Consider the following 12,322-nt stretch of genomic DNA (forward strand, 5'->3'; position numbering starts at 1 on the left):
GGAGTACCTGAGTTCAAATCCAGCCTCAGACACTTAATAATTACCTAGCTGTGTGGCCTTGGGCAAGCCACTTAACCCCATTGCAAAAAAAAAAAAAAAAAGATGGATGATTGGCTTCTCTTTGCCATTTCATACAAATAATACTCTCAAAGAATTTTCTAAACTAACAATAAAAAGAAAGAAAATAAAACTTCGGAGGAAAATTCCATAGCAAAATAAATCAGATAGACTTTTCTAAAAAATAGTATATATTGATATGTTTTATTTTATGTTTAAGGGGAAATGTTTGAAAAAACAGTTTAAAATCAACATATCAAAAATTTCTAGCAATATATGCAGTATTTTATGCCTGTAGTCCCAGAGAATTCAAACAAGCTCTTCAGTTAAATTTTTACTTAGAAATTGGAAAACACTATAAAGGAGGGCTTAATTTGTTATTTTATTAATTTGTAGACTTAAGAAAATAATGGAGAAAATATCAAAAATATAAAATCATAAAATTCTGTCTTGTGAAAAAAAATTTAGAAGAACCAATAGTTAAATATTTACCTGCAAACCCTTACACAGACCCCAACCTCTACAAAGGATCAGAAGGAAGTAAATTCCTATAATCTCTTTTTTGAGATTAAAGTTATTTTTTATATTTTAGTATTCAGTTTTTTACTTTTCTTATGTTTCTTTCCATTTATTACTGTAGTAATTATGTATATTGCTTTCCTAACTCTGCTTACTTTCAATCCACCATTATCATAATTCAGGTTTAATGCTGGGTCAAAATAAGGTACTTTAAAGACACTGAAGAATTAACAAAAGGAGGTTTATTTTCTCCTAAAATGAAAATGTTATTCAATAAAGATACAGTTGAAGTTTGACTTCTCTGAACTTAGTCTCCTTTGTCTACTTATAGAAACATGTCTAGTCATCAGGGAAGACTATGGTAAAGAATATGATGACTCCATATAGGCCACAATCTGATCTAGGATCTCTTACAGAATGTCCTCATCTTGCCCATTTACAACATTTTTAAATGGCATCCATCAAAATCCTCAGGAAGAGAGAACTTTCTTAAGTCTCTGTCACCATAATATAGAAATATAAAAGAAAATTCAGATAGACCTAGGGAAGGACTGGTATAATATATTAGACTCCTTCTTAGGTAGAAATAAACTATTTTTCATTAATCTCAGTCTGAGGAATAAAGGGGAAGGGGAGTATTTGATGGTGAATAACCAATGCTACTCAGGCTGATCCTAAAAGGAGACAAACTGACCCTGAGACCTGATTGATCTGATTTCCTTATTGTAGATCCCTAGTTAGCCTCCCATGCATCTAGGGAGATGAAAGATTTCTTCTCTAGTGATGGAGATGAAGGAAACTGGAATTCTTCATGATAACAAGTCCCCTTACAACAACCCCTTACAACAATTTGTGAGGATGACAAATGGCATCTGTCTACAGTGGACTACAAGGAGTTTAACTAAGTCACCATACTTTTCTCTACAGTTGTTTTGTCTCAATTTAGAGAAAAAGAAGTGGGAAGGAGGAGGAACCTGAGCCTACCTTATCTTAGGAGTAAGGAAAAAGAAGTTGATTCAAAGCAACATGGGGAATATATTTGTCCCTATCAACAATTTTTTTAATCAGTTAATGAAAATGTGAGCTGCCCTGGATTCATCATGATAATTTCTCACAGAAGAGTGGCATTGCAGTACACAACAGTATATTGCCTTAATGTACCACCACTAAATGACTGACAAATACTTTGTTCTTTACTCCACAAGAAGTATTGTTATATTTTGGTGTATATATATAGAGAGAAGGGATTTTTTAATTCTCTATACCTTATCTCTAGTGCCTAATGTGCACTTCAGTTATTTTTTTATTAAGATCAATGATGTCCTTGGGATATATGGTTAGCAGTGTAATCTTGAGATCAAAAGATCTGAACATCTTGGCCACTTGATGTTTCCAAATTGCTTTCTGAAATAGTTGTAACAATTTATAACTTCACCAATAATGTATTACTCTGTTTTCCCACAATCCTTCAAATATTGACTATTGCCATCTTTTGTGATATTTTCCAATTTTCTGGTTATGAGATGAAACTTCAGAGTGATTTTCATTTGCATTTCTCTTAACTAACTTTCATTTATCATAGCACCACAAATTTTGTTCTAATCACTTTACAAATATTTTTTTCATTTGATCCTTACAGCAACATTGGAAGGTAGGTGCTATTGTTGGACTTCCCCAGGTTTATGCAGCACTGGCCACTGTGCCACCTTATAATAATAGTGGTAGCAGCAGTGGTAGTGGTAGTGGTAGTAGTAGTAGTGTTAGTGGTGGTGATGGTGGTAGTAGTGATAGTGGTAGTGATAGTAGTAGTGGTAGTAGTAGTAGTAGTAAAGTAGAGCATTTTTAATATGGCTCTTGATGGTTTTTTATTACTTTTAGTCCTTTTCACAATTGTTTGTTCCTATTCTTTTATCACTTATCTTTTGAAATGGCTTTTGGGTTTATATATTTCTATTAATTTTATATATATATATATATATATATATATATATATATATATATATATATATATATATGAAGAGGGAGATTCTAACAAACAAAACTGAATAGGAAAAGATAAAAGGGAATAATTATATTATAAAAATGGGCCATGAAAGGAAGAAGAGGAAGCAAATGGGATGAAAGGCTGGTAATATTGATACCTTATTCTCATCTGAGTTGAAAAGGAAACAATGTATGTATCTGGAGGAGTATAAAGGTTCTCTGAACATTTAGAGATGAGAACTTGGGAACAGCATGGGAAGAGACTTTTAGAGGGGTACATGAATTAGGATTTGGGGAGATTGGAGAGAAATTGGGGGGAATTTGGAGGGTTGGGTGGATACCACTTTCATCCCCACCTTTTTTAACTAATCTTTCTCTATATACTGGTTCTTTCCCTGATATCTATAAACACAACCAAGCCTACTCCATTCTTTTAAAAATTCTTTCTAGTTTCCACCATCCTGACCAGTGATTATTCAAGAGGGTTAGGATCTGACTCTGTTGCACACTATTTACCTAAATCACTCAATCTCTCACCACCACAAGTATGCCTATCTTCATTGGTAGAGGAAATTTCTTAGAATTATAAATTTAGAGCTGGAAGAGACCTTAGAGTCAATTGGGTGTAACCTTCTCATTTTATAAGAGAGGAAACTGAGTCACAGAGTTTAAATAACAAATACTGAAATTATGTCAAAGAGAATACTTTGATGTAAGAAACTAAGATTAAGTTTTGTGGATAGATGGTTTGTTGGTGGAGAAGAGAGAGAGAGAGTCAAAGAAAGAATAACAATCCTGATTCTTTCTCCCCACCCCCATTACTATTTAGTCTCAATTGATTCTTCTGAAACCTAAGACAGGCTATCAGCATCATTATCATTGTTTATGGTTAGGATCCAAAGAAAGCCTAGATTTTCATCATATGTGGTCATTGTACCCAAAGACCTATATGAACAGTTGAATTCAGGTTTTCTCATTCTAAACCCATGTTCATCCTACTCATTGTATATGAGCACCTTTGAAGGCATGGATTAATGTACTGGTTGACTTTGTATCTCTACTGACTAGCAAATGACTCTTCATAAATGCTTATCAATTGATCAAAAAATTCTATATTCCTGAGATATTTGATCCATTTTTTCCAGGTTGTTCTCTTCTAATTATAAATGCATTTTGTTTGTGCAAAAACCTTTCATTTCAATATAAATGATCTCTCATCTTTTTAATTTTCTTTATCCCTTGTTTGTTTAAGAATCAGTCTATATCAATAGTTGTGAAAGAATGATACAATCATTAATGTTCAATTTACATATCTATTTTTAATGTATTATGTATCCAAAATGGTAATCTATGCCACAATATGGCAGTCCATTTTCCCATTTTCCTATAAATTCTTATCAAATAAAGAATTCTTTCCTAGGTGATTTATTTGGAGGGAGTAGTTCCAAACATTGGGTTACTAAGTTTCATTATCACATATCAAGTGATTTTGATAATCAATTCTGTGTAATATAGTTTGAGATCTATTTCTACTTCCTTTTTTTAATTATTTCACTTGATGTCCTAGATTTGTCTCCTCCAAATGAATAGTATTATTTTTATCCTACTCTCCTTTGGTGTTTTGATTTGCTTAGCATTGACTCTGTAAATTAACTGTGGTAATATTGACTTTTTTAAATTATATTGATTCTGCCCAATTACAAGCACTGAATAGTACTACAGTTATTAATGTTGTGATTTATTTATTAAAGGAGTATTACATAATTGAATTTATGTAAATGTTGAATATATTTTACTACTCCTCTTGAATTTTGTTATTGTATTAACGACATAAGAAGTTATTTTTCTATGTTCATTTTAAAGCCTGCAATTTTATTGAAGCTAATTTCTTTGCTGATTCCTAGAATCCTTTTTGTTATTATTGAGAGACTTCTAATAATAATGCTGCTGAGACCTAGGTGCTGAAGCATTTCACTAATTTCCTTTCCATTAAGGGTCCAATTTGCTCTGGGCACAAGGTCTAGTTAAGGTTCAGTCCTAGGAAAGCACATCTTATAATACTTTAGCTTGATCCATCTTCATACTGACACTATAGGGATTATATACTTTATAGTTCAGATTGTGATGTATAGATGTCTCTAAGAGTTGAGGAGTAAAAATTTATAAGTCATATACATCCTGCTAAAAAGTACCATAGACAATGAAGTAGTATCAATTGTGTGTTTCATTTTTAAACATGTGTTCCTCCTTTATTTCACTCATATGTTAATAATTTCAATTATTATGTTCTGAATCTTTAGGATGAATCAAGTTTTCTTTTCTCTGTGTTGTTCCAAAGACTGGTTGCCTCTGTCGTCCTGGTTAAATTACATGACTTGAGAAATTAAACAGTAGCAAAAAGGTATCTATTATTCACATGTAGAGTGGAGAAATACATCTCTATCACTTGATCTGTGTAGATGGGACTGATGCCAGGCAACTTTGTGAGGCACCTCTGATATTCTAACTGGGAACTGTGATAATGCTGTGAGCTAACATCCTGTGTATTCTGTTTTATGCTTTCAGGTGACCTCATTCATTTGCCTCCTTATCTTCGAATGGATTTTTTGTTAAATCGAGGGGCCCCAGGCATCAGCAGAGAGCAGAACTTAGGACAGGCTTGCTTGGAACCTCAGAAAAGTCGAACCTTGAAGTGTTCCACAGTCCTCGAGCCCATTCCAATGGAGGCATCATCCACAAGAGAAGGACAGTCATGGCAATCTGGTGCTGTGGCCCCATTACCTCAGAGAGAAGGAGTAGAGCTGGGACAGGCAGCTAAAATGAGCAGCTCTCAAGAATCACTGCTAGACTCTCGAGGCCACTTAAAAGGCAACAATCCCTACGCCAAATCTTACACCTTGGTATAACAAGCAGAGTATGGCTGGACAGTGGCTGTAAATACAATTAAAAATTCAATTAAAGCTACTTTTTTAAAAAAAACTGGACTCTGATATTTATAATTAAAGAAAATTGTCAAAATATTTTAAAAAAAGGTTAAAAAACAAACAAAAAAAGAAACCACAGATACTTCAAAGACTCCCCTGCTTTTTTTCTGTCTGAGTGTGAGCTTCATCTGACTGGGCATCTGATGTTTTTGGGTAAAAGAAGTCCGGTTTTCTGATCTTCACAGGATGTTGAATTTTTACTGATTTTTCTACAAAGTGCATGGGGAAACAAATAAAACATTCTGACTGGAAGTCAATCACACAAGATTAAAGAAAAACAGGGGGTAATCACCTTATTTGTGGATTTTAAGGGACATTGATTTTAGGGGAAGGAAAAGTCTCTAATCATGTTGCACACTTTTTTTTTTCCCAATTAGAAAATGGGTCCTCAATTGAGCTTTTTGTTGTTGTTGTTGTTGTTACCGTTTAATTAGAATGAGTCTTGTCTGTGAAGGGGGGAGGGGAGTGTTAATTTGTTTTTCCTTTTTGTTTGTTTTTTAGTTTAACAAGAAACTTTGCATTTTGTCTAATTGAAATAAACAAAAAAAATTGTCTGTTTCTGATGTATGCTGGCATTTCCTAGTTATACTTCTATTTTAAATGATTAAGACTAAATCTAGCACCTTACTTAGTGAGGCAAAATGAAAATGCATCACTAATTTTGCACTCTATGGGTGCCACTGTTATCTATAACCAACACAGAGAAAATGCAATTCCTGATGTAAAGTAATTTGCACCAGGGCAAAGAGCCCTATATTGAACTCTGTCACAATTGAAGATTAGAAGAGCCAAGACAAGACAATTGGGCATCGTGGGCAAGGTGCAGATCTGCCCATAGGTTTAACCCAAAACTATTCCCTCTCTGAGTATGCACACCGGAGACTTTGACACATTTTGTAACAAATGTGATTTTGTTTAATCACAAAATAAATTATTCCATGATGAGCAGGATTTCCTAGGATTAAAAGATGTGCATTTATACAAATATTTAAAATTAACCTTCATTGATTTCTCTTTTCCCAGCTACCATCCCATATTGCCCTCTAGGCACATGGTTGCCTTTACTACCTTTAATTCTAACTATGATGATTAGGTACTATGAAACCTCAAGCTCAGACACTTATTAGCTGTGTGATCCTGGCCTAGTCACTAAATGCTGTTTGCCTCAGTTTCCTCTTTTGTAAAATGAACCAGAAAAGGAAATAGAAAACCACTCCAATATCTTTACCAATAAAACCTCAAATAGAGTCATGAAGAGTCAGTCATACTTGAAACACCTGAACAGGAAACATTTTGAAGGCTCACACTAACTATATTTCTATTCCTTTCTCCTCCTGCCCACATTCCAGCCTTGGCTATCAGTTAATGACTGAGGAATCAATAACATCTAGCTTCCAAAGATCTAGTCTATTCTTCACTGAAGTCCACAGTTGCCTCATTTTCTGCAGTCTTGACCCTAGTAGATAGCACCAGTCTTAAATAAACCAAATACTATTTCATCTTATTTTAAATGTATTGAATCAAAATTGGGCCATATTGTGCCCAGAGGAAAAACTAATTACAGCAGATATTATTTATCTGAAGACTAGGTTTGTTCATATCATTAATCTTTTCAAGCCTGAAGGGGTAAATTTTTTGGTTACTTAAAAGGCAATACTTCATTTTCTTGCTTAGTTCTTTAAAATTTAACATTCACAGTACTTTACAGGAAGATTCCTAGAATAGGAAGGGAATTAATGCTTTCACTTCAAAGTTTTCATTTCATTTCATGTTTCACCTAAATCTCTAGAAGCATCACTGAAATCTTTTTGTTAACAAAAATATACCTTCTTAATTTTTATCCTATTAAAAATGCTGTCATATCATTACAGAAAACTGGTCAAAGAAGTGAGTTCCTTAAATAGATATAGATTTGAAATTTTATATAAGCTCTATGCTCATAATTTTTGTTAGGATTTCATAATTAGATCAGTATTGAAATATGAACATTTCTACATATACAGTCCATTTTATTGACAAAGGGCTTGAAATGGTACTACTTCTTGGGCATTTTTTTTAAATTCCCTTTTTCAGTTTCAAGGAAAAATATTTTTCCCAATTCAGTAGGCTAAAGTTATTATGCAAGCCTACCTATTGTTCAATCATGAACAATTCTTTGTGACCTTATTTGGGATTTTCATGGTAAAGAAACTGGGGTAGTTCACCATTTTCTTCTCCAGTTCATTTTACAGATAAGGGACTGAGGTTAACAGGGTTAAATGGCTTTTCAGAGTTACACAGCTAAGTATTTGAGTCTAGATTTGAACTCAGGAAGAGTAGTCTTCCTGCCTCCTGGGCTGGCACTCTATCTACTGTATCACCTAGCTGCCTAACTCAAGTCCTAAATGGCTTACTTCCAAAATATTCCTACCTCCAGAAAAATGATCATTAAAGTGAGCCCATTATCCCAACTTTCATACAGAATAATCCATTTGTCTATGTTTTGAAGACTAGAGACAGTAAATGGTTGCAAAATACTCTCCTCTCTTGCAAGAAAAGAATAATATAAAGCAAGCTATAAATTTGAGAATATCACTAGTCAGTGAAAATAAACATTTATTAAAGCCAGTTGTCCTTTAGACTGATAACATGGATATTTGTTTGCCTCACTTCATTTGAATTAGGACATTTGATGTTATAATACTTAAGTTTTAAAATGGAGTCTTTTTCTCAAAGGGAAACTTGAAGGAATTTAAAAAATAATTCACAAGTTAATATTGCAAGTCTAAGGAATTACATTTCCTCATTTTTTTGAGCACATAAGAAAATGAAAAAGATTTTCTGATCTTTACAATATGTAAGTTGTACATCCAGTGCAACATGAATTTTAACTTCTGTACACAGAAAGTGCTTTACTCAATCCTTTTACTCTATGCATGATCTTTTTATTCAGATGAATTAATAGTCCTATTCATTATTTAACTTATCCTCCTGTTTATAGATAACCCTGTGGGACAATCCTCCATCTCAAAATCACAATTTGTGTTCCCTGAGGGACAACTATCTAAAATTAAAGGTACTATGTGAGTCTGCATTCCTAAAATTATACCTCATAAGATTCAACCAGTGCAATTATCTGAACTCTGGTCATCTAGATGGCATACTTGGCTGAAAGCAAAAGCATTTACTAAAATGGCATAGAAAACTAAAAACTACAAAACAGCACCCTTACTCTTCAAACCTAGGACATATATTCCCACAAATATATATGTCATCTTTCAGGACAACATGATCAACAAGAAAGAATATTAGACATTTTCTCCAGTTTGCACAATCTCTCCAAAATAGCAGTTTCCACTGTCTCCACAGTGAGGACCACAAAGAAATATACTATTGAAAAAAACTTCTACTTTTACTTAATCACACAATGTTTCCCAGGTTTCTCAGAAGTCAATGAACTACAAGAAGACTGATCCATAACATGTTCACCCAATACTCCTTAACATTATGTTCTACAATTGTGCAGATAAAATCTTGCAATAGAACTCAATGACAGGGTGGTAGAGAAAAATTCTAAGGAAAATATGCCAGCTGTTCATCCTGGAGAGGAAAAAAAATACATAGTTGTGCTGAGTCCCCTTTTTATATTGAATGTTCTTGTAGGAACCAGTCTTGAAGGAAGAGGCTGCAGAGACAAAGAATAATTCTAATGGGAGAAGTAGTAAATTGAGAGGTAGTATAAGATGCCTAAATCAAAGAATTTTCAGTCATGATAGATAGGGCTTAGAAATCTGAGACAGCAGTATGGTCTAGAGAAGAATTTTGCCCCTTCATTCTCACACTATGGAAAATTAAAAGTCAGAAGATTATTCTGGTTGGGGCAGAAGTATTAACAGATTCTTTACTACAATAGCTCTCTGTTAGAGTATTGAGGAACAGAGAGAGCTGGGGGGAAATACCAATAAGGCTATAGGGACTTTGCCTGAAGCAAAGAGTACTGGCACTCAGTTGAAGTCAGTTCTATTTCACCAGCAGTCACTTGGAGCAGACAGAAACCAGGAAAGAAACCAAGGCTGGCAAAACATTAATTGTCCAGCACTGGAAGAGGCCAAGACATCTTTGTGCTTTTTTAAAAAATTCTATTTTTTATTTTCAAGTCCAACCTGCTCCTCCCCTATAATTGAGAAAGAAAAACAAACAAAATTTATTACAAATCTTGTAAAATCTTGCAAAACAAACACCTTTTTTGTCAATGTCTCATATACATATTAACATATACATATGACTATATATGACATATACATATATAATGTGTGTATGTATATGGGTGTGATATATACATATATAGGTGTATGCATATATACACCTATATATTTATATATGACTAAATCTTCACTCTGAGTCCCTTACCTCTCTATCAGGAGGTAAGTAGTATGTTTCATCATTAGTTTCCTAGGACAATGGCTTGTCACTTAGGTTGATCAGAGGTTCTTCAAATTTCTTTAAAATGTTTTAAAAGTCTTTAAATATTGTTATTGAAAAAAAATTTCTCCTAGCTTATTTCACTTTGCAACAATTCACCCAAATCTTCCCAGTTTTCTCAGAAAACATCTTTTTTTCTTTACTTCTTACACTACAATATTATTCTATCACTTTCATATGCCCTAATTTGTTTAGTTATTGTCAAATTGATGGGAATGCCCTGTTTCCACAAAAAAAAAGAACTACTATAAACATATGAGTCCTGTTCATCTCTCTTTGAGGATACATATGTTGTAGCAGCATTTCTGGATCAAGGAATTTACAATTTTGTTGTTTTGGAACAGAATTTAACCTTAATTTCCACAATGGCAAATAGGTCCACAGTCTTACCACAGAGCATTATTGTATCAGATTTCCTTTAGCTCTATTTTACTCTTTGTTAACTTTGTAAATTTGATGGTTATGAAGAGGGACTTCAGATCTATTTAAATTCTACTTAAATTAAACTCACTTGTCCTTCATGATTTAGAATATTTTTAATATAACTAATGATATTTCTTCTCTGAAGACTTATATTCTTTGACCATTTGTCAATTGGGGAATGTCTCATACTCATATAAATGTGAAATAATTCTCCCTATGTCTTAGAAATGAGACCTTTATCAGAGAAACTTTTTTCAAAGATTTTTCTAGTTTCCTTATTCTTTCCTAATTTTAGCTACATTATTTTTGTTTATTCATAATCTACTTTATGTAACCAAATTGTCCATTTTACTCCCTGTCACCTTTTCTACTTTTTTGGTCATGAAATTAGTCTCCTAATTTCTTCCTAGTTTCTCTAATTTGTTTATGACATCATCCTTTATGTTTAAACCACTTATCCATGTATCATATTTAGGATACAGAGTAAGATGCCATTTTATACTTAATTTCTACCAGACTACTCTACAATTTTCCCAACAAGATTTTGTCATATAGTGAATTCATGCCCCAATAGTTGGAATCCTATCAAACACTAGGCTACTGTTCTGTTTAGAGTATACTTAATATCTTCCAGTGATCAGCTGCTATATTTCTTACCCCAGTACCAAATTGTTTCAAGACTTATCGTTTTTAATATGGTTTGAATCTGGTGTTACTAGACTTCTTCCTTCCACTTTAAGAAAAAATTAATTCCCTTGAGATTCTTCACCCTTTGTGATGAATTTTGTTGTTATTTTTTTCTAGTTCTACAAACTAATCTTTTGGTGGTTTAATTAGTATGGCATTGAATATGTAAATTAATTTAGTTAATATTGTCATTTTTATTATATTGATTTATCAATTATATTGATTGATTATATTATGTTGATTAAAGCAATAAATATTTCTCCAATTATTTAGATGTGTCTTTATTGTATAAAAAGAATTTTGAATTATACTTCTTATATGTCCCTTGACAGGCAGACTTCCCAAGTACTTTATATTGACTGTACTTATTTTAAGTGGAATTTCTCTTTCTGTCATTTTCTGGAGTAATGTTCAGAAATATTCATGATTTTGTGAACTACAATTTTACTAAAATTATGATTTCAGTAAACTTTTTTTCTTAATTTGCTCTTCAGGGTTCTCTAAGCAAATCATCACATCATCAGTCAAAAGTAATAATTTGGTTTTCTCTTTTATTCTGCTTGTTCTCTCTAAGTATCATTTCTAAATTTTGCACTATATTGAAATATTTTAGTGATAGTAAATATATAGAATAACCCCTTTTCTTATTAGAAAATCCCCCAACTACTCCCATTTCAAATAATGTCATCTCTTACTACTTATCATTTTAAAGAAAACTCCATTTATTTTTATGATTTCAAATATTTTTAAAGAAATAGATGCTATATTTTGTCAAAAAATTTTCTTCATTTATATAATCATATGATTTTTGATGTTTCTTGTTATTAATGTGGTCAATTGTATTTGTAGGATTCCTGACAGTGAAGAAATTCTGAATTTCTGGCACAAATCCTGCTGAAATATTATAGAATCTTTGTGAAATTAAGTTGTAGCCTCCTTGCTAATATTTTTTTAAATTTTTACATCAGAAGTCATTGGTTCATCATTTTATTTCTTAGTTTTGACTCTGCCTTTCTTAGAAATTAAGACCATGTTTATATCATAAAATTAGGTAGGAATCCTTCTTTTCCTATTTTGTCCCAATCAATTTATGTAGAATTAGAAATAGTTGTTCTATAATTTTTAGTAGAATTTTGCTTGTAAATTCATCTGATCCTAAGATTTTAATCTTTGGGCATTCAATTATGGCTGTTTAATTTCTTTTCCAA

At 32.6% G+C, this 12,322-nt stretch overlaps 1 protein-coding gene across 1 annotated transcript in view; it reads left to right on the plus strand.

Annotated features, from left to right (window-relative positions):
* Nucleotides 1-5,465, plus strand: part of DSCAM (DS cell adhesion molecule) — a 712,116-nt gene extending 706,651 nt beyond the window's left edge. Inside the window, exon 33 of the mRNA XM_074213849.1 lies at nucleotides 5,125-5,465. Within this exon, the coding sequence (XP_074069950.1) occupies nucleotides 5,125-5,465 (341 nt within the window). The remainder of the gene's footprint in view (nucleotides 1-5,124) is intronic.
* Nucleotides 5,466-12,322: the final 6,857 nt, after the last annotated feature.

The sequence above is a fragment of the Macrotis lagotis genome, chromosome 1 (genome assembly GCF_037893015.1).
Source record: "Macrotis lagotis isolate mMagLag1 chromosome 1, bilby.v1.9.chrom.fasta, whole genome shotgun sequence".
Lineage (NCBI taxonomy): Eukaryota > Metazoa > Chordata > Mammalia > Peramelemorphia > Peramelidae > Macrotis > Macrotis lagotis.